This window comes from Capsella rubella, unplaced genomic scaffold, assembly GCF_000375325.1.
Source record: "Capsella rubella cultivar Monte Gargano unplaced genomic scaffold, Caprub1_0 scaffold_5, whole genome shotgun sequence".
Lineage (NCBI taxonomy): Eukaryota > Viridiplantae > Streptophyta > Magnoliopsida > Brassicales > Brassicaceae > Capsella > Capsella rubella.
In genome coordinates this window covers 1,563,282-1,587,231 of record NW_006238919.1, presented here as the reverse complement: position 1 = coordinate 1,587,231, position 23,950 = coordinate 1,563,282, and the positions used below count along the sequence as shown (strand labels likewise).

Here is a 23,950-nt window from a genome sequence, read left to right as displayed (position 1 = left end):
CATCACATATTACGGTGTCGTTTTTAAAACAAATGTAAAAATGATAGCTTTGCTGCTCTTCCTTTCTATGAGGAAGAACCATTAAAATTGAGAGCTTTTAGACCACCAATAGCTTTCTTTATTTCAAATCTCCATGTATACAACACTGGTACAAGATTGACACTACAGAATATTGAGCACATAGTTATATGAAGAGTACATAGTTCTACATATTCTACAAAGCTCTTTGAAGCTTGTGTTTTACGAGATGAATCAAGCGCTAGTTACCTATATCATAAGCTTGAGATGAGATTACGAGCTGAAAGGACAAAACTTTCGAAATCTTCAACGTGAAAAGCTGAATCTCTACTATTATCGTCAAGTGTGTTTCATATCAGCTGTTGAAGAAATGATTAACTGGGTTTATCTCTGATGTATGTACCTTACTGCCACAAGACATTAGGAGACAAATTCTCTTGAGTTTTGATCTTTGCCAGCGATTTGGAGGAGGGATGAATCTTGCAGCCTTTGAGCTTTTCCATGACTGTTTTTTTGGTGTAAATTATTTTCGTTGAGGAAGCTTTATGAGGAGTTTGAACAGTTCCTGAAGTTTGGTTCCTGCAGAATCTTGGTGAAGTCATGCTTATCAGTGGTACCTGCTCATAATTATTATGTCATACATCAAAGATTCAGTACTCAAAACTATGACAACTTGAGTCTTATAACAAGCTTTTTAGTTTACCTGAAAACAACCAACTTGCGGGTTCTTCTTGTGTTCTTCAGATGCTACGTGAGTGTTTTGATTTGCCTTGAAGACACATGACAATTGCTCCTTTACAGCATCCTCTTTCTTGTTCTGTTCCTGTAGTTTCTTGAAGAACTAACAGAGACAGCCACAGCAAAAGAGAGCTTTATTAAACTATAGTTCTATATAAGTCCTCTGATCTGAAAGAGAAATAAAAGGGGGGTCGTCTATAGTTCTACCTCTTTCCTCCTTTCAGCCCTTTCATCACTTCTGAAGACGAAGGGAGAAGATACAGTGACAGACCTTGATTTGGTTCTGCTATGAGTCGAAAGATTTTCACTGCTGCAGGGCATTAGACAAAAACATCCCATCTTATTTCAACATAAATAAGACAACCAGCACAAATACTTTCGATAAACCAACTCAAGTCATGGAAGTAAGTAATATAAGATAGATAGTTTTCTCTAAGAGGGTTATAAGTACTTCAAACGCTTACCCAACAGAAGGTTGTCTTTGCACATTGTTGGGTACTTTGCATGAAAATGAACTCTCTGCAGATAATTTTTTCCTGTAATTAAAAAAATTATGTTAATCATCAGGTTCATATAGTAACTTAGTAAGTAATGGTATGAAGTTATCAATGTTGTTAAAAATGGGTGGATTGGTAACCTTTTGTTTTCTGATAGCTCGTTCTTGGGAGGAGGAAGTTCAGGTAACCTGGCAGCAGAAGCCTACAAGATATGAAAGAGTTAGTCTAAGCATACGTGCCTGGGATATACGCATTAAAAGGGAGAAACTTGGGAAGAGAATTACACTGGTTGAACATTTTGCAGTTTTAGAACCTTCTTTGGATGTTCGAGGCAATGGTCTTTTGCGGCTTTTTGGCACTCCCGTTGGCTCGTTACCACTGTTTCTAGCATTTGATGAAGTTGTTTCCTGTGTAGTGGACTTTCTTGCCAGTTTTTTTGGGATTGTTTTGGTCGCCTGACGGGCAGAAGGCGCAAAGTTGAGTGACATATGAACTGAGATTGGAACTGACCTCTTCTTCTTGTCTGCTTTCCCTGCACCCTTAGCAATAGTACTGCTTCTACAACCGTTTTGAGGCATCTCAACAATCTTTTTATCAGTATTACCAGAAGGAGCACAGCTGATAGACATGTGAAAGGGTTCAGGAGGTGATCTGCTCTGCTTCTTCGATACACTAGTTGACCTTGTACTACTTGAGGATGACTCTTTTCTAGTGTTCTTAAGTGAATGATTCAGTCCAATAACAACTGAAGGTTCCAGTTTTGAACTTGTAATGCAGACCTTCGATCCGGAAGAGCTAGGACGTCTTTCTTTGCTCAACAAAGTAGAATTCTCCTGAAAAAGATTGCCATTGACGTTTAGAGAGATACAAAACATGGAATTTCCATGTGATAAATATGAAGTTTGATGCATTACCTTATCATTAACAATAGTACTGCTTCTAGAACCGTTTTGATGAATCTGGACAATTGTTTTGGCGGTATTACCAGCAGGAGCACAGCTGATAGACATGTGAACGGGTTCAGGAGGGGATCTGCTTAGGTTCTTGGATACACTAATTGACCTTTTACTACTTGAGGATGACAATTTTCTAGTGCACGCCTTGGATCCGGAAGAACTAGGACGTCTTTCTTTACTCAATGAAGTAGAATTCTCCTGAAAAAAATGCCATGGACGATTAGAGAGATACAAGACATGTAATTGCACTGTGAAAAAAATATGAATTTTGAATTTTGATGCATTACCTCATCCAGAGCATTGTCTTCAGGAACAATCACTGACTTCAAGTTCTCCACTTCACCAGTTTTAACATCAATAATTAGAGGAACGGATGGAACAACAGAATCAACCTCAGCAGTAGACACCTCTCCATGCCTTACTTCATCCATGCTCATACCATTACCCACCACTACTTCTGAATCAACAAGAATATCTTTTGGTACTTCATCACATACAATCTCATCATCACTGGTTCTATTAACCTTTACTTCTTCGATCTTCTTCGTCTGTGTTACTACTCTCCCAGCAGCTCGGCTCTTGAAATGAGCTTCAAAAAAAGCTTTCTTCTGAGCAACAGAACCAGGTTTAGTAAACCTCTCAACCTCTTCCAAGTAACGATTCTGAGTAAAAGCTGACCATTTCTCCCACGATAAAGTCTCATTCGCAAATCTACCAAACGATACTGACTCCGTAAGAACACGACGAGGAACCACCTGGAAAACCCAAAAACCCAAATCTCAAAAACCCTCTTCCCAGAAACTTCAAATTCAAGATTTGCATCTATAATCAAACCCTAAATCCAAGATTGTATCTTCCTAAATCTTGAATCTTGACAAATCAAAAAAATCAGAGATGAACACGAATCGAGTACGGAAAAATCAAATCTTTAAGAAAAAAACTGACCTCGTTGGTTTCATGAGCTGAGAACTCTGCAGGTTGCGAGAAAGATCTCACAAGACAGATTGATTCACCCATTTTTGTTTATCTCGAGAGATCCAAAAGCCCTAATCTAAGAAACTGAAACTAAAATCTTTATTAGCTTCGGCTGCAAATCTCAAAGTAGGTCCGAACTCAAAGCTTTTGATTTAAATTTCCCCAACGGCCACTTCCATTTTTTTATTACGTCATATATAGGAAACAATTTCATCTAAAAGTGGTATAATATATTATTAATTTATAGCTACAATTCCTATGTGTGGTATTTTTAAACTATTTTTAGTGTTTTTGATGTGGTAATTATTGTATTTCTCTTTTAAAAATATATTAGCCTAGTAATAAACACTATATTTGCCTTTTAGTATTGATTTATGAGAGTGTGCTCCAAGTTAAATTTTTATTTTTAATGCTAAGTTAATAAATTATAGAAAATGCTAAATTTTTTTGAAAAGTGTCTTTATGAAAATATATGACAAAATCTTGTTTCATATTTTTAATTTTTTAACAGGGAATAAATTTAAAATTACTTTTAAGTTTTAAAATTATTATATCATACTATAAAGTAGACAAAGTGATTTTTCAAGAGAAATAAATATTTTATTTTATTACATTCACTATATTTTGTTGTGGAATCCCCAACGGCTAGTCAAGATAAAACCAACCAATTTCAACAAATAGATCTGGTTTACTTAATAAACCGGTTTTATGTTCAGAGAACATGGAGAAAATGTTGGATTTAGAGAAACGAATTGGAACAATTCTTCACCTAGTTCAAAAAGCTTCATCTCTTGCTCATTCGTATCGAGAAGCGTCACGATGTTCTTGAAGACATTGCCATAAAATTGCAATGTGATAAATATGAATCTTGATGCACTACCTCATCAAGAGCATCATTGTCTTCAAGAACCACTGACTTCAAGTTCTCCACTTCACCATTACAGAAACTGATGGAAACCACAGCACTAGACAGACACACCTCTCCATGCCTTACTTCATTCATTCCCATACCAAAAGGATTGTGGATGATAGTCTCCGGGATGTTCATCAATGTCTCCTCCCTATGTGTCCTCAACATTGTGATAGTGATTTCTCAAAATACAATCTATAGGTATGTGCTTTAGTGCTTACTGCTTAGGATGATTTGATAGGTTTAGAAACTTACAAAAGACAGAAACTTGCATCACCAAACCAACTTGACTATCAAGTAAAAGCAAACAAGAATAAAGGAAGAGAAGACTTATGAGGAATCCTTGAAGATGAAGACTCCTAACTAATATCTTAATCTGTGTCTTGTTCTTTCTCAATGTCTCTGTTCTCTCGGATCAATCATCGAACTTGTTCCAATAATTGTTGATTTTTTTATCCCAGTTGACAGGTCCTTCTGGGAACCATAATGCAATCTCCTTGCTTGCACTCACTACTGAGTCACTCCCATGGATCACGTTCCTGATTAAGTCAATACCATATTCCCCACGGATGGTTGTCTGCCCGCACTCTGATAGTCTTTTCGGACCAATCATCTCTCTCACTGTCTCCACAACATTCTTTCCTTCCCATATCATTGCAACAACAGGACCGGACGACACAATGTAATCAACCAGACGCCTGAATAAGTACTCCCCAGACAGGTCCTCGTAGTGTTTCTCAGCTAAACTCCGCTCAACATTCATCAGCTTCATGCCTGTACGTACATCAAAACCACGTACTGAGATCAGTTGACTGAATCAAATAATCAAACACCGTCGGCCTTGATCATGACAAATGTTTTCTCCATTTTCGATGACAAATGTTTGCATGATCGATGCGGCGGCCAAATACTGTATGTTTAGATCTTCTTATAGGGTTTTGTAATATTGATCTTGATTGGTTATTGTACTTATTAGTACTAATAAAGTAATCAACACTAATATTTTATCTTTATTACATTCACACTATTCGTTATTTAAATTTCAACCTTTTCAGTCGCCTCCTCAAACGGCTAGTCAAAGTAAAACAAACCAATTTCAACAAATAGATCTGGTTTACTTACTAAACCGGGGAAACGAATTGGAGCAATTCTCTATCTTGTTCGAAAAGCTTCATCTCTTGTTCATTCAGATTCACCCAAGCTTCAATTCCACCAGCTTCTCTCGTATCGAGAAGCGTCACGATGCTCTTCTGTCTTATCGAAGGTATCCCGACCCAAACCGGTTTCCCCCAACCGAAATCAATTTCGTACAAACCGAACCGACAAGCACTCGAGATGATGTAGAAATCGAATTCTCCGCTTGCAATCATATCCCCTGCTTCTTTCTGGTAGCTACAGATCACCTCTGTTGCGTTTGGGTTTCCTACAAGCTTCGGTACATGGTTTTCTTGAAACCTCTGTTTTGCTTTTCGTATTTCCGAAACCAAAGTTTGAAGCTTTGTCTGGTTTATTCCTTCCTCTGCTTTTGCTGCAAAGTAGCTCACCAGGTTCCCGATTGTGTTCTCTGTGAATGGTGGTGAGAGGCGGGAGCGTAGGCTAGCCGAGTTTGCCAGAATCGACGGTTTCGATGTTCCTGAAACTGTTCTTGTTGCTTTCACTGCGGTTTTCCATATAAGAGCTGAAACAGCTTCGACCCTTGTAGGTTGGTTCACTTCAAAGCTTGAAGCTTTTGCTTGCAAAGATTGAATACTCGAAGAATCGAATATGAATCTCTTGGAAACAGTCTGATTCATCTTGATCTCTGGCTCAATCACTGGTGCAGGGGAAGTCTCAGAGAAGTTTCCAGGTGGAAAGATCTTAGCCGTGTCGAAAACCGGAGATCCAACGGTTTCGATTGACCCTCGGGACGAGATTGCAGCCCATGTCTTCATGAATAAACCGATAGAAGTCGCATCAGCAAATTTATGTGAGATGCAAACTCCTACAGCCATGCTTCCACATTCAAAGAAACTCGCTTGAGCAAGAAGCAGTTTGGTTCTTGTCTCTATGGAATCGGCTGATGTAGGAATCAGTTGTTGCAAGCTGTCTGAAGAAGGCTCTTGGAGGAGACTCGAAAGCGGTGAATCGACTTGTGCTTCGATGAAATCAACCCCGGAGTCGTTACAATCGATGCTCACGTTGCCTTTGAGCCGCCCAGCAAGAGGGTGGAAATGAGTTAAAGTCTCAGATAACGACTGCTTGAGCTTCTGTATTTGCTCAGCTGGTTTGATTCTGTTGTTACCTGAATAGAAGAAAACCATTGGACCAAAGATCGTTGGACCGAGCTGTTCTAAAAGAGAGAGTTTAAACGTCTTTAAGTGGTTTGGAGTGGGAGAAGATGGCTTGATGATATCTCGGGAGGTTACATCGACTATCATCGAGCATTTCTGGTGAAATCTCCTGAAGATAAACCAACCAAGAGTCATTGCAGAAAGATTTTCTTCTGTTTCTTTGTTAGAAGAAGAAACCTGCTGTAACAGAACACTTAACAGAGAAGAGGCAAATATTCTTGCAGGAAAATGCCAATAGATCCTCTGTACACTAAAGGACAAAACTTTCGTTGCATATTGAGATAAATTTTAATATTGGAGCAATCTATTTTGACCTATAAACTAAGTGACATCAGACAATAGAAATTTTTTGTTTTCATAACAAGATGTTTACATGAACGAAGTATACAGACAAATCAAGAACTGAAAGAGGACAACAACATTTGGCTAAAATCCCACACTGTTTAACTGAATTAAACTAGTCTTGAAGATGAAACCAGCGACTTGAAGCAAGCAAAGCAATGTAAATGTATATACCTTTCAGGCGTAAAGAAAAGAAAAGAAAACAAAACAAAACAATAAACCGATTGTTGTTGCATCGGGTAAGGTGTAGAAAAACTCTTACTTCGCCATTGATGTGTGTCCTTTTGAGGCAACAATCTCCTCTAGCTGTCTCCAGGTTTCTCCATTCTTCTTTTTAGTATCTTCAGCTTTTTGCTGATCTTCTTGGAACTGGTGCAAACATTCTTCGAATAAGTCTGGGTTTGTATCGGACAAAACCTTGAGAACATTCTCGGTCAAGTTCTTCACAGCCTGATTCCAATGGCTGCTACCGTTTTTCTCCAAAGCGGGAAACACTATTGGTAAAATGATTCTGCTGTTCTGTCTCACCAAATTAGTGACATGATCGTTGTTCCATAAGTATAAAGCCCGTTCCGCTACCTAAACACACAAGCAGTTGATTTTTATGAACAATTCAAGAATCTAACAATCAGGCAAGTGTACCTAATAAACTCTGAACTTTACCTGAAAGTGAGAACTGCTTAAGCACTGAGCAATTTGGCGAGAGAGCGGAATCATACACCGTTCAAACTCTGTTAATTGAGTTGCTTCTAATATCTCCTCCAATTCATTCAAGAACATAATTTCTTTAGAGCTATTAGTAACAGGCCAGTACTTCAACATCCCTCTAATAACTGTATCCGCCAGCTTACAATCTTTCTCAACAAACTGTATAACGCAGTAAGAAAGCTGCTGATGGTAATTTGGTAAGCATTTCAGTTTGTGTAGAGGAATTAAGACACGAGTAAGGAAGAGCTTGTGTTCTTCCTTGAGTGGTAAAGCGAATCCATTTATGATGGATCCTAGAACTTCAAGAAACTCGGCGATTCCTGAGTGTTTCCCAGTCTCGAATATAAAATCATACAAGATGTTGTTCATAGTTTTCCTGATGAACGGGCGATGAACCATAAACCTCCCGTAGATCCTGTGAAGTATCGTTTTCAGATACTCTCTTTCCCTCGGATCTTCAGAATCAAACAAATCCAATAGCTTCAGAACGAATGTATGATCGATGTATTTCTTGGATATCTTAGGGTCTGTGTTGGGAGATGCGACGATTCTTAGAAGGAACTCATAAACAATCTGCAAGTGAGGCCAAGAAGGATTCAGAGATCCTTCTTCTTCTTCCAAATCCAATGCTTCAGGTGTTTTGCTCTTCCATTGTCGATGAGAATTACTAAAGAGATTCGCCGAAATCATCTTCGTAGATTCTTGAATAACTAATTCAGTAAACTTCCCATTACCTGAAGAGATAACATAATCCACAACTTCAAGAAGTGTTTGCCTTTTGATCTCTTTCTCCTTGATGTTCTGTTGAGGCTCAACCACGAAATCAAACACTACACAACATAGTCTAAGCTTCTTAAGAAACAGTTCCTGCTTCTCAGAGATGGAAACATCTCTCAACCTTGGCAATACATCAAAAGAAACACAATCCGTGCTATCTCCATTTGATCTCTGACTCAAAACTTCATCACCTCCTTGACTGTTGTTATCTGCAGTTTGGGATTCACCATTATCCCAAAACTTAGCAGAAGGTTTCTTTGGAAGCTTCCCAAGTATCTGCTTAAACATCTTCGATCTATTTAGTCAACTTCCTCGAACGAGTAGAGCTCAGATCGGATTCTTTAGCTCTCCATCACTTAAAAAAGCAAAAGTCAGATCTCAGAAACTCAAAATCCGAATTGAAGAATATACTGAACTACTCCTAAGATCATCTCACCACGCATAAGTACAACTCTTGTGAACATAATCTCTTATTACTAGATCTCAGAGATTATGAATCATCCAGACAAAAGCAAAAGTCGAAAAGCAGACAACACCATGACCCAGAAGCAAATAAAGGTAGTAACTTTATATCATGAACGAAGCGCTTGAATCGTTTCTGGACCCGGAAAGCAAGATCTGGACTTGATGAATCATAGAAAGAAGCAAACTTGGGTCTGACCCAAGTAATCTAGCCAATCGAACTACAAAGACAGCAGAAGAAGAAGAAGAAGAAGAAAGGGTTTAGCTTTTCATAGCTATTGCTTCGTTGGCATAGAGATTAGAGAGAAGAGAGAGAATGGATAAAGATTAGAGAGTAGAGAGTAGAAGAGAGAGAAAGAGAGGATGGTGACTGAGAGAAGACCCTAAGACCAGAGAAAAATTTCACTAACCGCACAAGGAAAGGAACAACAACATCTCGACAGTGTTTTTAGTTTTAGTAATAAGTCATAACCAATGTATCAACAGCATTAAGATTCAAATCCAACCACTAAACCAGTCTCTCGCTTATGATCTTTTGAGAGTTCCTACACTTGTGGAGTTCGTAAACCAAATCCACAGACCCAAATTTTGGTCTTTTAAAGTAATTTATACTACAAGATATTAACAAGATGTTTCTTTTTTGTGAAGTTAAGATTTTTTATTTTTCTGATTTTGGAAGAAATTTATACAACTATCCAAAATAGAAGAAATTTGAATACAATACAAACAACAAACTGATTCTAAAGCTGCAATTTTGCAGGTATCAAAGCAGAAGATGAATGAATCAGACAAGTCTCAAGAAAGTGGAACAAGGGGATCATACAATGTGGCAGAAAAAAAAAAAGAAACCCATTAACAAGCAGGAAGATTTTAGAGGAAACAAGAAAAAAAATAATGGAAATCAAAACGGGAACAAATCTTACATCTTGAGTTTCCTTTCCTTCACATGAAGAGACCAATATGAAACTTTTCTCTTCTGAAGAATGCATCTGAAGAACATGCCAATTCCAATAGAAAATACAGAAGACTCTCTCTCTCTCTCTCTCTCCGTTTCTTCTCTACAGCACTAACTTTATGAAGCCTTCTGCACCCCGAGTTCTTCCAAACGTTTCCAAGTGGCTTCCCGTTTTGCTTTGGTTTCAGCTGCTTTTGATTCATCTTCCTTGAACTTAGCAAGGCATTCTTTGAACAACTCAGGGTCAAGGTCATGGAATATCTTTCGCACGTTTAATGTCAAGCTATGAACAGCTTGGTTCCAATGTTTCTGCGCGTTTATCTCCAAGGCAGGGAATATAATTGGAAGAATAACTTTACGATTCTGCATTATCAGATTCTCAATGTGATTGTTGTTCCATAAGAATAAAGCTCTCTCTGCAACCTGCAAATATTAGACAGATGTATATAATAAACTGAAACAATGATTGAAGCTTTAGTCACAATGCAGTAGATCCTGAACCAACTAGACTTATATGAACATGAACAACCTTTTTTCCGTCGGATGTGTGCAGTCACTGTTTTTAGTCAAAACAGATGTCTTTTAATGCGAAATACTTTTTACCATTTTTGTAACTTTTTACTTTTAACAATAGGCTTAATATATCAATTTAGATAAGATACTACTTGAAGTTCCAGAGCTGAATACAACTGTCCTATACATTTACACTTTCATTACTGAAAACCCAAGTCTTCCATTAAATCTATTAATATGACAGTTTTATAGGTTATAATGATTTCCCATAAGAATATACACAGGCCAAATACTAATACAGTATATGACCTAGCAAATTTCAAACCAAAGCACTAACAGCAACAGAGCCTTTTGTAGGAAATGTCAAAGTGAATGGGGCATTCGCCAGTTTAAAAGCAAACGTGGTACCTATAATTTCAGAAAGAATAGAGAATGACAGGTACCTGAAAATGCAGACTGTTCAAACATCGAGCTATTTGGCGAAACAGTGGTACCATGCACCGTTGGAATTCTGGTGGCTGCGTTGCTTCGAGTACTTCCTCCAACTCATTCAGAAACATGACTTCTTTAGAACTATTTGTCACAGGCCAGTATTTCAACAATCCTCTTATAACCGTATCAGCAAGTTTGCAATCCTTTTCCACAAACTGTGTGATACAATAAGACAGTTGTTGATGATACATTTGCAAGCATTTCGGTTTGTGGAGAGGTATCAAAACTCGAACAAGAAACACTTTGTGCTCTTCTTTCAAGGGAAGAGCAAATCCATTGATGATACTTCCCAAGATTTCTAGAAACTCAGCAATCCCATTGTGTTTTTCTGTCTCAAAAACAAATCGATAGAAGATGTTGTTTATGGATTTCCTGATGAAAGGTCGGTGTACCATAAATTTACCATAGATACGGTGGAGAATAGTTTTCAGACAATCTCTTTCTCTAGGATCCTCGGAATCAAATAAATCCAGTAACCGCAAGACAAAAGATTGGTCTATATATCTCTTAGCCAACTTGGTGTCAGTCTCAGGGGAAGCAACAAACCTCAAGAAAAGCTCATATACAAGCTGCAAGTGAGGCCACGCAAGATCCATAGAAGGCTCTTCCTCCTCTAGGTCTAAGGCATCAATAACTTTATTTTCCCGTGGTTGAGGATTTAGCGTTCTAAATATGTTAGTAGACACCATTCGAATAACTTCTTGGATACCCACTTCACTAAACTTTCCATTCGGAGGAGCATTCACATAGTCCACAAGCTCCAGCAATGTCTGCCTCTTAATCTCTTTTTCCTTGATGTTCTTTGTAGGATCTGTGAAATCAAACACTACACGGCACAAATTTAACTTTTTAATGAACAGGTTTTGCTTTTCCGTGTTTGGAACGTCTTTAAAACTCGGCAATGCTTCATAAGGAGTGAAAACTCCATTATTGTTGCTGCTGTTGTTGTTGTTGTTGTTTTTGTTATTGTTCCCACTGTTCTTTAGATTCCCGTCTTTAAAACCCGAGTCAGAAGTAGTGGATTTCGTACCTGCTGGACCATTCTTCGCATGCGAATTCCCTGATTTCCCGGTACCATTATCACTACTTTTCGAAGTAGAGGCACCTGAAGCATGAGATGAAGAAGAATGGCCATGGCCACCGTGTTCACGCCCACGATGTTCGTGCTTAGAAGACTTTTTAGGGAGCTTGCTTAGAATCTGCTTCCACATAATTCAAACCGAAAACACACACCAGTCTTCTTTTTTCTCAACACCAGAATTCAGATTCTCTAAACTAACACCTAGAAGAACCAAATCCATCAATTTCGTCTTGTCATCATCTGAGGAAAAAAAAAAAGCAAAATCCATTAAAGAAAACCTCAAAATCCTAGATCAGCCTGATAAAATTTAGAAACAGAATCAAATCACGAACCTGAGATCGAGAGAAAATCCCAAAGTTTCCCCCTTTTTTATCTTATTCTTCCTCAATCACACGCCCTTTGGTACAATCTAAGCAAAAATTCGAACTTTATGCGATTCGAGTTCTGAAACAATCCAATATACAGACAATCAGAGAGCGAAAACAAGACAAAAGCTTCACATTCCCCAAAAAAACACACAGACCAATAGATTGATTTCAGACAAGAGAGACTAAATAAAACAAGGGCTTCTTCGATAAAAATTTGCTCAAACAAAATCGCCCGATGACACAATTAGAGAAGGTCAACAGGAAAAATACCCAGAAACAATTATACAACGATGATGATGATGACGATGATGATGATAACAACATTCAAAGTTCTTCAAACCTTCGTTGTTGTTTGTTGACTTGAGAAAATATGTTTTTTTTTTTTTTCTTTCTTCCCCTTTCCTTTGGAAGTATAAATTTTTCTCTCTTTTTCCCTATCAAAGGAGATGAATTTTAATTTTTTGGTTCTTTTCCTTTTTTCCTTTTTATTATTCTCGTGATCCAGTTTTCATAATTCGATGGTTTGATCCAACGGTTTAGATTTCATCGATCAAACTTTTTTGGCTTCATTAATTAATGTTTATTTTCTATGAAAGGGCTGCTAAGTCTTACTTTGTGTTTATTGATTACGAATTTTGAAGCGGGCACTTACTACATTTCAATAATGGTACAACGCAACACTAAACGACATCGTTTTGGTTTAGCTAGTTATAACGGTGCCGTTTAAGTTAAGAATATATCCCACTTGACGGCTAAGTGCTAACCAGTGATCTCTTCTCTTCTTCCTATGAGTATCTGAAACTACTACAATCAAAGCTACGAGGGTCTCTACTCTCCAATACGTTGCGAGAAACCGACCCATTGAGTGGTCTCCGAAATCCCTTTTGGTTCTTCTACTTGCTTCAACATCAAGGCTCAAGCTGTAAGTTCAGCTCCATTATAAACTATAACTCTTGTTTAAAGAACTTAACAAAAGATGCGAACACAAAACATATATGCAAAAGTTGGATGATATGAATAGTTTGGCGAAATCTCAAATATATTCCATTACATAGTCCTAGAGATAGGAAAGAAAACCAGAATACCAAATTGAAATCAACAATTCCAAGGATCAATCTACCTGCCACCCCATTGTGTCTCTTGCATTGCAACAACGTAAGCGAGTACTGAAGTTGTATCCATCATCTCAGCTTTGGGAGGACAAGGCACCAAATCCATCCACCGTGGGGGCACCAATTGTAATAACCTGACACAAACTTCAAAGTCACATATCTCATCCATAGACTCCTCACATATAGACTGGTTCAAGAAACAATCTTGATGATCACCATCTCCGAGTATCAAGTTGTTCTGTGTCCTCAAGTTGCATGATACCACATGGCGATAATCTCGACTCCATAGATAGACAGTGTCACTATCAAATGGATGCATTGCCATGGGTACATAATCACCGATAAGTAACGGTAGGCGGATATCCCACAAAAGTTGCCAAGATGAATCAGTGTTCAACCTCCAAGCCTTGAAAACATTAGACGCGGATTGGGCTAATGTTCTGATATACATGAAAAATCCTTGGGATGTAGTCAAAGCACTTTTGAAGCGGTGATTGGGATGGTCCGGGAGAGGTATAACCATAAACTGATCGGAGGATTCAGAATAGAAATCATAAGCTACGAGTACTCCAGGTTCACTAAGATGGTTAAAGTATATAGTACCATTCAAAGTCAAAGAACCAAAGTTGGTGATTTTATAAGGGCAGTGAATAGTCTTGGAAGTCCAAATCCCAGTCTCGGAGGAATACAGAAACAAATCCAAAGTAGAGGAGACATAATTATTAGTCACTCGGTACTTAGCTAACCTAACCACTTTGAACCCCAAAACGAAACCATCATCGTCCACTCGACTCACCAAACCAAACACAGAAGAAGACTCACCATCAGGAGCTGGAGGGATTTTGATCCACTTTCGTAAAACTGGACTGCCCACAAAACAGTAATCAAGATCATAATCTGAAAGCATAACCAATCCATGGGAAGAAGCCTTGGCCACATGAAAATCCGGTGGGATGAATAAAGGTAGAGACTTTGGAAGACCCCATCTCTCGCATCCATGGAAACTTATGAGATCTTTACCATCGTACTGAATTAGAGACCACGAGGCTGAGGATTTTTGGTGCATTGACACGAAGAGTCGGCGGAAATAGACTGATTCGATTGTTGATTTCCATGTTTTGCTTACCAATTTCAATCTAGCGATGATCCTCAATGGTAACCTCGCTATAATATCCTCCCACATCGCCTCTGTGAGATGTATGGCTCGATTTCGTGTTTCCATTTTCTCGGATTTGCAATTCAGGGTTTCAAGTTTTCTGGAGAAATATGAGAAAGACGACGACTGTTGAGACTGAGAGTCACTTCTTCTTTTTCTCAAGACTTAACAGGCCAGTTTTTCTCAAAATATTATGGGCCTCACAAGGCCCAATACAAATTTATATTCAGAAACCATTGAGTCCAATAACCAATTTCAACATCCTACCAAAAAAAAAAATAACCAATTTCAACATTTAATCATAGATAGAGAATGATAGACCCTTTTTTTTTTGCTAAGAATGTAAATATTTTATTAAAAATGAAAATATTTAGGTTTATAATCCTATAAAAATGGTCCGATGGCAAAAAAATAAAAACATGGAAGCATAATTCATAAAAATGATCTCAGTCCGTCCACTCAACATAGACACGAGGAGTTTGACGAAGTGATAACGATAAAGGTGTTCTTCAGGTGTGCCAAGCTGAAGACGAAGAGTGAGAACAGATTGAAGAAGCCACAATCCTCAAGCAAAAGACGCACTAGAAGCCTTTCAATGGAGGTTCAAGACTAAGTCGTCAACGGCGAAGTTTACAGAGCCCTCGATCACATATGATAGACCCTTTTTAACTTCTGAAACTTGTGAACATTTTTATTATATATGATTTCAATATCAAGTATTTGAGTCATTGTCTGACTGTTCAGATTTTTTTCGTAGATTTTGAGTTTTGACGTATTACTATTGTATTTCTTAAAACACTTGTATGACTTTTGAGTTGTGTTCCTCGATCAATTACTATTTTTATTTTCTTATTATGGAATATATGTCACAACTCAGAAAGAAGAGAAGAATCTTGGAAGTTTCATACTTTTGTAAGTATTATGTTGTTCCAAGTTTATTATCTTCTTCTACGAAACATTCCTTTGCTAACACAACTTTACGTGTTATTGTTGTTGTTGTCAAGATTGAGAAATACTACTATTTTGGCACACTTTTGTTTTTTTCTTTAACTATTAAACATTCTCACCCGATTTGTGCTTTGCATAGATGCCACAATTTTTACTAGCTTTCACAGGCTGGTTTATTGGATTCTTGTTAAGATATCTCTACTTATTCTACATTATATTAAATATATATTTAATATTCTCTTTACTGTGTACCTAAGTGGTTTTAAAAGCTACATAGGACATATCTATACCTAATCTGATTTTATACAACAATATTACCATTTTTATATACATGGAAAAAATAAAATCTGATATAGTTTAATAATTGTTACTATACACACACACAAAACAAAAAGAAAAAGAAGAGAATAAGTTTAAATAAAACAAATAAATTGTAATTAACACAAAATCAACAAATTATTATAGTACTAAAAATAACCATCTTACTAATAATGGAAATGAGATTTTACAATAATTGAAAGAGTGTTTTTCCATAATTAATAATATTAATATCAAACATATTTATATCTAAGAAAATAAAAATATTAAAAGATAATATTACTTACACTTCTGAAAAAATATAAAAGACAAACAATTAAAATATAATGTTATATACGTGTGAAAAAAACAAAATTAATTTAGAAAAAAGAGATATTCCAATAATCCAAATTGATGTCAGATCAACACGTGTCCTATAATATAAGACACTTTGACGATTTCACCGTTACCCTAATCTTATCTCGTTCGTTCCCTTCTCTCTCTTTTTTATTTAATTATTTTATTTTGCCTCCCAAGTTTTTTTTTATTTTTCTTCTTCTCTCTCCCTCGTAAAATCTCTCTCGACCTCCAGAAAATAAAAATATAAAAAAGATTTGAGATTTTCTCGCACAATTTTCTCAACCTTTCCATCATTTTCTCTCTTGACCTGGTCGACGAATATCACCCGTTCTCTCTCTCTCTCTTTCCCTCTCTCTATCTCTTTGAATCTGAACTGATCGAATTGTTTGATTCCCAATTCGAAAAAGCGTTAAGATTTCCCCAAAAATAAAGGAGATCTTGTTTTTGATTTTTCGCGGCGAGGGTTCGGTTTGGTTTTGATCTTGCGTGTGTGTGAGGAAACAAACAAAAAAGGGTTTCAATTGATTCTCTTCTCTATTTGGGTTTTTTTTTTAAAAAATCGTATCTTTTGTTCTTTCTTCTTAATGTTTAGGATTAGGTTTCGAAAACCCTAGTTTTTTGATCGAGGAAGAAAGAGTTTGTTAAACAGAAAAACAAAAAAAAAGAGGAAAAAAAAATATATTCAATTCATTCTTTTGTTACCCCAATTTGGTTGTTAATACGTCTCACTTTCGATTTCTCCCTTTTTTCTAGGTTTTTTAGGGTTCCCCAAGGAAGCTCTGAAAATTTCTGGTGCCTAGTATTTTTTTAATTGCCATCTGAAATCAAGAGTTTCCTTTTTTTTTCATTCGTAGATCCGTCTTCTTCTTCTACAAATTCGTCTTTCAATAATCCAAAAAAAAGTAACTTTAAGTTTTTTTTTTCGTCTCTTTCGGATCTGATCTATCTTCTTAGGGGGTTTTGAGTTTTTTTTTTTCAGGGATTCTGTACAAAAGAGGGATTTTTGTTTTCTTTAGGTTTACAAAGTTGTATATAGAGATTAATAGAAATGGCTTTAAATTTTTCACATAGACCCTTTTCTTCCCATCTATCTGAGGAACCAATGAAGATAGCCAATGGGAATTGGTGTTCGAGTTTCGAGAAAGGTGATTGCTTTGATTATGGAAGGAAGAATACTGGAGGAGATTCTTCTTCTGTTGACATACTTGACGTTTTGCCGTCTGATCCGTTTGGTATGGATATCAACAACACTTTCACGGCCATTACTGGGTGGCTTGAGGACTTGGATTATAATAACCAGTATGGAGGAAAGAGAGATGACATTTGGATTGGTGATGGAAACCATCAGCAGCTGTTTGCTGGATTGAGTTTTATTTGGAACAATGCAATGCAGTTTCAGAGTAGTGGGTTTAATTATGGATCCGATGGGTTTGGAGGTGCATTTGATGGTTCTCTGTTTTCCGCTTGTAAATTCCCCGAGAGTAGTGTGGGGAACAGTGGGTTTGGAGGGGCATTTGATGGTGATGGATCTTGTCATGGTGCCTTTGTGTCTGCTAGTAGTGTGGATGAGGTATTGAGCCTTGAGGATTTGAGGAGTAGTGAAGTTGTAGGAAGCAGTGATCGCTGCACTAATGGAGGCGAGAATGCAAACGTTCATCCAGCATTTGGTTTTTGTCTTTATCATTTGGGAGTGAAGGATCTTCTTTCAGTCAGTATGGTTTGCAAATCTCTGCATACAACTGTGTGTGATGATTCGTTACTATGGAAACATATACACATTTGTCAACCATTGAATGAGAAGATTACGGAAGAGTCTCTGTTGCATTTGACTGAGAGGGCTCAGGGGACCTTGCAGTGTTTGAGGCTCGTAGATTGCTGTAGAATTACTGATGATTGTCTTAAGCGGGTGTTGGAGCGCAACCCACAAGTAGTCAAGGTGAGCTTCTGTCCTTTCATTTACTCTAAGTCTTAAGCTTATATGGATAAATTAATAAGTAGTACTGTGATTTTTTCTATAAAGTGTATGGTGGTTAAATTGATTTGAGGGGTCTTATTTAAACCTAATGTTTTTTTGTGGTTGGCAGCTTGGTGTGCCTGGATGCACAAGGATCACTATCGATGGTATTTTGAGCATCTTGAGGGATCTGAAGTCTGTGGGAAAGCTTCAGTTGAAGCATTTAGAAATTGGTGGCCTCTTTGGGGTTACTAAAGATCACTACGACGAATTGTTTGAATTGTTGAACATAGACAATAATGTCGAGCAGAAGATTCAGAAGCCCCGTTTTTACCATAGAGGAGATGCATGTGTGTCCTGTGATAATGTCCGGGCACTAGATATTGAGATGTGCCCAAAGTGTCTGAATTCTAGGCTTGTGTATGACTGTCCAGCAGAAGATTGTAAAGGGAAAAAGGAAGGTTCTGAGGAATGCCGTGCTTGTTCGCTTTGCATACAGAGGTGTTATCAATGTGGTCGGTGCATCAATGACAGCGAATACGAAGAAACGTTTTGTCTAGAGTTTTTGTGTGCTGTTTGTTCGAAGCCGGCCCCTAAGTTAACTCTCTAGGTATATAATTCCATCTGAGCCTTTCTTTTCTGTATGATTGAATAGCTCAGTCTGTATGGGTAGGCTGTAGTTTGTGGGAGGTGTATCTGCCCATGGGTGTTGCCATATGTATTTTAGAATTACTTATTTGGTTTGACAAAAAAGAAAAAGAAAAAAACACAGGAATAGAAGTATTCAAGAAAGAAGAAAGGTAGTTTGGTCAGGGGGAAGACTCTACTGTTTATGAGTGTGGCTTGTTTAGTTTGAGAAAGTTATGAATTCTGCAAAAGGAAACCCCAAGAACATGGTCGCCTGAGTAATATGTTTGACAGCAGGTGATGCGATTTGTCTGTTGTTTCTGTGGTCCGAGTTTGGACTCGAGACTACATAATAAGAAGAGTTTGGGCACTGATGGTACGGTGCTGAAGCTATCAAGAGCTGGATTTAGGTTAAGAAGCAGATGATCATTTGGGATTGCAGATGAAGAACATGGTCGTCTGCTTTCTTGACCGAGATCATAAACTCCATGTCAATGAAGGTAAACTTACTTCTCTTTGATCTCTTATTCCCTTCATAATTTCTGTAGACGATGTATACTTTACTGAATCCAGAACTTGTTTTACAGGTATTGCCACCACTATGGTGAAATCTTTTGCTTAGTGGAGATGTTCTTCAACTATCTTTGAAACTTATTCTTTTCTTTAGAATAAAAAAACATGTTCCCTTCCATCTTTATTTGGAGTTTGGACACATTGTTGTTGTTTTCATAAAGATTTGCTTTGGATTTAGAGATGCTGTGTAAGTTTGGATTGTTTCATGTGACTGCTGTTATATTCAACTCAATAAACAAGCTGTTGTGAGATTTGTTTGCAAATTAAGATAAGTATTGGATTCAAGTCAAGGGAGAGTACCGTTCACGCACGCCATAATAGCGCGTGTAGTCAAAATTAAAGTACAATAATCTTTTTGAGTATTTAACATTCGTCTCTCTGTCTTCTTCCTCCTCCGTCCGAGAAAACATGTTTGTTTCCGATAACAATCCTTCACGGGACATAAACATGATGATCGATCTACCAACGCAACAACAAAATCACCAGATCATCCTCGGAGACAGCAGTGGAGGAGAGGATCACGAGATCAAAGCACCGAAGAAACGAGCAGAGACATGGGTACAAGACGAGACTCGAACCTTAATCTCGTTACGGGGAGAAATGGACAATCTTTTCAACACTTCGAAATCTAACAAACATCTCTGGGAAGAGATTTCGAACAAGATGAGGGAGAAAGGGTTTGATCGATCGCCAGCTATGTGTACGGACAAGTGGAGGAACATTTTGAAAGAATTCAAGAAAGCTAAGCATCAAGATGATAAAGCGACCAGTGGAGGATCAGCGAAGATGTCTTATTACAAAGAGATTGACGATATCTTTAGAGAACGAAACAAGAAAGTGGCATTGTATAAGAGTCCTGCTACTCCGCCATCTTCTGCTAAAGTTGATTCCTTTATGCAATTTACAGATAAAGGTAGAGTCTTTTTGCTTGATCTTGTGGTTTTGAGGATACTAGATTCTATAGAACAGTACTGGGATTAGGGTTTCTGATGGATTAAGGCAAAGTTTGGATAAAGCTTTGTAATGGGTTTTGGTTTAGATTTAGATTGAGATGAAAAAGACTGGTCAAAGGTTTCAGTTTTGTTCCCTTTTTAGTGCTAAAGCTGGTTAAGAGGATGTTGACTAATTTATGGCTAAATATGAAGTTGTAGATTTGGTTGTAAATTATATTGACTTTTATACTAAATTTGGGTTTTCTTCTGGATTGATGTGTATCTTTTATCTTTATCTTCTTGTAGGTTTTGAAGATACTGGCATTTCCTTTACATCTGTTGAAGGTACTGATTTCACATTTCTTTGAATCTATAGTATTTATATGGTGTTGAAATCATTCTTGATTAGGGGAGTATTTTGAGAGAAATGGTTGTCTCAGTCCTAGCTATTGGTAAATAATCGCACAACAACTTTAATGTTCCCTCATAATTCAATGAAATAAAAGTGAACTCATACCGAATTGTAGATTGTGGAAGTTGTTTAGTGTTGATTGAGTTGTATCTGTGTGCAGCTAATGGCAGGCCTTCGCTAAATCTCGAAACGCAGCTCGATCATGATGGTCTTCCTCTCGCCATGGCCTCTGCTGATCCCGTCACTGCAAATGGAGTTCCTCCTTGGAATTGGAGAGATCCCTCTGGAAATGGTAAGTAACCAGCCAAGCTAACTAAAAGCATCTCCAATTTGCGATAGTTTGATTTCATTAGGCTTTTGAAGTTATATGTTCCGCTCAATTTTTTTCTGACAACCACTTCTCGGTTTCATGTTCAAAGCAGGTGGTGATGTTCATCCGTTTGTTGGGAGGATCATAACAGTGAAATTTGGAGAGTATACAAGAAGATTTGGGATTGATGGTACTGCTGAAGCAATCAAGGAAGCTATCAGATCGGCGTTTAGATTAAGAACAAGACGAGCTTTCTGGCTAGAAGATGAAGAACAAGTTGTTCGCTCTCTTGACCGAGACATGCCTTTAGGGAACTATACACTCCACGTTGATGAAGGTTAGTTTATTCTTTCTCTGATATTCATCGAATACTATCTCTGGGTAGAGGTTAGGTTCTCAATATCCAAACTGAAATTTCAGGGATAGCTGTTAGAGTGTGCCACTATGATGAATCTGATCCATTACCAGTCCATCAAGAGGAGAAGATATTCTACACCGAAGAGGATTACAAAGATTTCTTGGCTCGACGGGGATGGACATGTCTGAGAGAGTTTGATGCATTTCGGAACATAGACGTGGTTCGAAACATTGACAATATGGATGATCTTCAACCTGGTGTCTTATATCGAGGAATGAGATGAGAAAACAACTACTGGAAGCTAGAAGAAACCTCTTTGGGTATATGTGGAAAACTAGAAGAATCCTATTTTTTCATCAGTCATTCTAAAGATGTTCTCTTTGTACATTCCATCTTTGTGAATCAGAGAAATTTGATTGGCCTTAGAAAACTTTATCTCGTTGTGAATAACAGATTTGACTGGCTTTTAGAAATCTTTTTTTTGACCAAGGTTCAATGCAAGGAACAAGGACAGTGAAGGAGCAACTTTTGAACAAAACACAACACAAGTACAGGATTCTCATACAATGCAGAAAGAAGAGAAGAGAAAACGACCATAGGTGTGAATAAAGGATTCACGTGCCTTCAGAACATTAGAGAGAATTCCCAAAGAGATAAACGCAAGCTGAACAAAGAACCTTGCATACGTGTGTACCAACTTAAGTTACTCTTCTTCATCCCACTCGTCGTTCTTGTATGAAACAAGGGTGTCGACCTTGTGAATCTGCAGAGAATGAAACCAATACACTTAAAAGACAAATTCCAAGTAAATTGCATAGACATTCCATATTTCTTAACTCCTTTACCTTGGTATCAAAACCATGTAGCTTAACCATCTGTGGATTAGCAATCAACTTGGGATCGCTTTCAACCCAGGTGAATGGAACAGCCACGTCCGTGTCCGTATACGCCAATACATCAAACACGCCTAAACACAAACAATGAGACACATGACCAAACAAACCCTTAAAAGTATTGAAATAATCAATGATTTGGGTTCTTACATGTTTCATCAAGACAAGGCAAGTAAGTAACACTTGAAGCAACCTGTCTCATAATAGCTTGTATCTCTCTCATGATCTCCTTATCACATTTCTCCCTCGACACACTAAAAGTTCCACAAGAATCAAGAAGAGAACACACACAAATTTAGAGAAAGTAACAACACTAAAACAAAAACTCAACTCACCCTTTCTCAACAACTTCATCATCAGTCTCAATACGAAAGTTCCACCTCTCCAAGACTTCACCTGTAGCTTTGCTCATTATCACTAACACTACTCTCTGCAACTTCCCAGCTTCAAGCCATTCTTTATATAGAAAACAAAATAACCAAATCAGCGTTTATAGTTCTGTCCTCTTAAGACTACTACTAAGTACTAAACCAAACAAAAAAAAGACCATACCGGAGATCTGAGAAGTGAGATTTGACATGAATGATTTGACGGATTCATCTTCAATAAGTAACATCGGAAGTCCATATTTCTTCACTTTCACAAAACTCTCCTCTGGATACACTGCACGATTATACAGAATACTATTCCCCCAAACAAAAAAAAACAAAAAAAAACAAAATCGAGTCAGAGAAAATTACAGAATCGGAGAATTTCCGAGAACTGAATTTGAAAATTCCGATTTCAATTCTCACCTGTTCGCAGCGTAACCTGTAAGAAGAAGAAGAAAGAATCATAATCAAAATCGAGGAGAGGAAAAAACAAAAATGAGAAATTGGGAAAAAAAAGAAAAAAAATACGTACAGAAGAACTCGCTGACGATGGCAGCAGATCCGTGCAAAGTGATGATGTCTTTAGCAGCCGCTGTTTTCGAAGCCATTGGAAGAAGAAGAAGAAGAAGTTTTGTGAATTGTGATTTTGTTATCTGGGAAGTGAAAATTGAATTCGAGCGTCGCTTAGGGTTTTTTGGATGATTTTGAAAAAGGATGAGATCACTGAGAGAAGATTATAAAAAGAGAGAGAGAAGGAAAAGTGAATAAGAAGAATTAAAGAGCGTAACGGCTAGTCGTCTTATTCATCTATGGAAGTGCGCTTACAACGGCTACTTCTTTATTGTTTTAGTTTATGTTTAATCGTATCCACTAAATAAATATTACTAGTAAATTATATTTTGAGTACTTTTTTCAAGAAATGAAAATTATTTTGAAAAAAAATTATTGAATTATATAAAACAAAAAGGATGATCAAAGAAATCAACTCATACTTCAAAAAAAAAAAATTGTGTCTACTCAATTAATCTATATAACTAGGATATACCCCGTGGTATACCACGGGGCCATAACTTGATATATTTGTTTGGTTGATCATTTTTTTAGTTGGTATATATAGTCTAGTTTTATAAGTGTGTATTTTATTTTAATTTTATATAATTTTTTGAATTTATATTATCAGTAGATTCACAGATATATATGGTCAACCCGCGATACACCGCGAGACAATTTTGTTGTAAATAAAAAATTTTATTTTAACTTAACCCGTAAAAGATTTTAAATATAGACAATCCGTAATAAAAAATATAATCATATTTATGTATACTCAAACCCGTTCAATCATATTTACGTACAATTTTATTATATTTTTAGAGTTCAAATATTAATAATACTTTAAAATTTTGTAGAGTTCAATTTTTTTAATATTTTTAATATTCTATAAAACTAAAATTAAATATTCTAATTTTCATCTTTTAAAAGTTTTAATATTTATAATACTTTCAAATTTTAAAAAATAAAATAAAAT

General features: G+C 37.0%; 10 protein-coding genes across 14 annotated transcripts in view; 2 read left to right on the top strand and 8 right to left on the bottom strand.

Annotated features, from left to right (window-relative positions):
* Positions 1-45: 45 nt before the first annotated feature.
* On the bottom strand, positions 46-3,347 carry LOC17887275 (protein WVD2-like 7). 2 transcript variants are annotated; one of them, XM_023782077.1, is made up of 9 exons: positions 3,155-3,347; positions 2,497-2,964; positions 2,168-2,407; positions 1,538-2,086; positions 1,394-1,455; positions 1,221-1,292; positions 964-1,066; positions 722-859; positions 46-635 (listed from the first exon to the last, which is right to left on the bottom strand). In XM_023782077.1, exons 1-9 carry the CDS (start codon positions 3,224-3,226, stop codon positions 423-425), a joined length of 1,917 nt encoding a protein of 638 aa, XP_023637845.1. In that variant the 5' UTR covers positions 3,227-3,347; the 3' UTR covers positions 46-422. The 2 variants fall into 2 exon arrangements, with proteins under 2 accessions (XP_023637845.1, XP_023637846.1); XM_023782078.1 differs by having other exon boundaries at positions 964-1,063.
* Positions 3,348-4,488: 1,141 nt separating this feature from the next.
* Positions 4,489-6,661, bottom strand: LOC17884972 (vinorine synthase). The gene is made up of 2 exons (XM_006292100.2): positions 5,217-6,661; positions 4,489-4,868 (listed from the first exon to the last, which is right to left on the bottom strand). Coding segments are annotated over exons 1-2 (1,344 nt in total). The 5' UTR covers positions 6,560-6,661; the 3' UTR covers positions 4,489-4,867.
* LOC17886659 (nucleoside diphosphate kinase 1) lies at positions 4,510-4,866 on the bottom strand. Its single transcript, XM_023782280.1, has one exon. The coding sequence runs from the start codon at positions 4,864-4,866 to the stop codon at positions 4,510-4,512; it is 357 nt and encodes a 118-aa protein (XP_023638048.1).
* A 102-nt stretch (positions 6,662-6,763) lies between the features above and the next one.
* Positions 6,764-9,214, bottom strand: LOC17884718 (serine/threonine protein phosphatase 2A 55 kDa regulatory subunit B' delta isoform). The gene is made up of 3 exons (XM_006290343.2): positions 8,688-9,214; positions 7,430-8,606; positions 6,764-7,345 (listed from the first exon to the last, which is right to left on the bottom strand). The coding sequence occupies exons 2-3, from the start codon at positions 8,537-8,539 to the stop codon at positions 7,025-7,027; spliced, it is 1,431 nt and encodes a 476-aa protein (XP_006290405.1). The 5' UTR covers positions 8,540-8,606; positions 8,688-9,214; the 3' UTR covers positions 6,764-7,024.
* Positions 9,215-9,451: 237 nt separating this feature from the next.
* LOC17885548 (serine/threonine protein phosphatase 2A 59 kDa regulatory subunit B' eta isoform) lies at positions 9,452-12,551 on the bottom strand. 2 transcript variants are annotated; one of them, XM_023782379.1, is made up of 4 exons: positions 12,393-12,551; positions 12,087-12,198; positions 10,625-11,994; positions 9,452-10,091 (listed from the first exon to the last, which is right to left on the bottom strand). In XM_023782379.1, exons 3-4 carry the CDS (start codon positions 11,882-11,884, stop codon positions 9,786-9,788), a joined length of 1,566 nt encoding a protein of 521 aa, XP_023638147.1. In that variant the 5' UTR covers positions 11,885-11,994; positions 12,087-12,198; positions 12,393-12,551; the 3' UTR covers positions 9,452-9,785. The 2 variants fall into 2 exon arrangements, with proteins under 2 accessions (XP_023638147.1, XP_006293086.1); XM_006293024.2 differs by lacking the exon at positions 12,393-12,551 and having other exon boundaries at positions 12,087-12,365.
* A 522-nt stretch (positions 12,552-13,073) lies between these two features.
* Positions 13,074-14,497, bottom strand: LOC17885975 (F-box protein At3g26010). The gene has a single exon (XM_006291133.2). The coding sequence runs from the start codon at positions 14,454-14,456 to the stop codon at positions 13,239-13,241; it is 1,218 nt and encodes a 405-aa protein (XP_006291195.2). The 5' UTR covers positions 14,457-14,497; the 3' UTR covers positions 13,074-13,238.
* A 1,703-nt stretch (positions 14,498-16,200) lies between these two features.
* Positions 16,201-19,400, top strand: LOC17886824 (F-box protein SKIP14). Of its 2 annotated transcripts, XM_006291047.2 has the most exons (4): positions 16,201-17,931; positions 18,080-18,559; positions 18,874-19,076; positions 19,164-19,400. In XM_006291047.2, the coding sequence occupies exons 1-2, from the start codon at positions 17,044-17,046 to the stop codon at positions 18,557-18,559; spliced, it is 1,368 nt and encodes a 455-aa protein (XP_006291109.1). In that variant the 5' UTR covers positions 16,201-17,043; the 3' UTR covers positions 18,874-19,076; positions 19,164-19,400. The 2 variants fall into 2 exon arrangements, with proteins under 2 accessions (XP_006291109.1, XP_006291110.1); XM_006291048.2 differs by having other exon boundaries at positions 16,202-17,931; positions 18,080-19,076.
* Positions 19,401-19,456: 56 nt separating this feature from the next.
* On the top strand, positions 19,457-21,611 carry LOC17885393 (trihelix transcription factor GT-4). Of its 2 annotated transcripts, none has more exons than XM_006291218.2 (5): positions 19,457-20,062; positions 20,388-20,426; positions 20,654-20,785; positions 20,916-21,140; positions 21,224-21,611. In XM_006291218.2, the coding sequence occupies exons 1-5, from the start codon at positions 19,558-19,560 to the stop codon at positions 21,442-21,444; spliced, it is 1,122 nt and encodes a 373-aa protein (XP_006291280.2). In that variant the 5' UTR covers positions 19,457-19,557; the 3' UTR covers positions 21,445-21,611. The 2 variants fall into 2 exon arrangements, with proteins under 2 accessions (XP_006291280.2, XP_023638392.1); XM_023782624.1 differs by having other exon boundaries at positions 20,913-21,140.
* Positions 21,612-21,670: 59 nt separating this feature from the next.
* Positions 21,671-23,140, bottom strand: LOC17885143 (mitotic spindle checkpoint protein MAD2). Its single transcript, XM_023782625.1, has 7 exons — positions 22,958-23,140; positions 22,849-22,864; positions 22,607-22,737; positions 22,390-22,510; positions 22,205-22,308; positions 22,007-22,128; positions 21,671-21,924 (listed from the first exon to the last, which is right to left on the bottom strand). Exons 1-7 carry the CDS (start codon positions 23,031-23,033, stop codon positions 21,865-21,867), a joined length of 630 nt encoding a protein of 209 aa, XP_023638393.1. The 5' UTR covers positions 23,034-23,140; the 3' UTR covers positions 21,671-21,864.
* The window catches only part of LOC17884980 (DNA-directed RNA polymerase I subunit RPA12), a 9,492-nt gene continuing 7,212 nt past the window's right edge, over positions 21,671-23,950 (bottom strand). The window contains exon 7 of the mRNA XM_023782627.1: positions 21,671-21,778. The gene's annotated coding sequence lies outside the window, so the exon portion shown is untranslated. The remainder of the gene's footprint in view (positions 21,779-23,950) is intronic.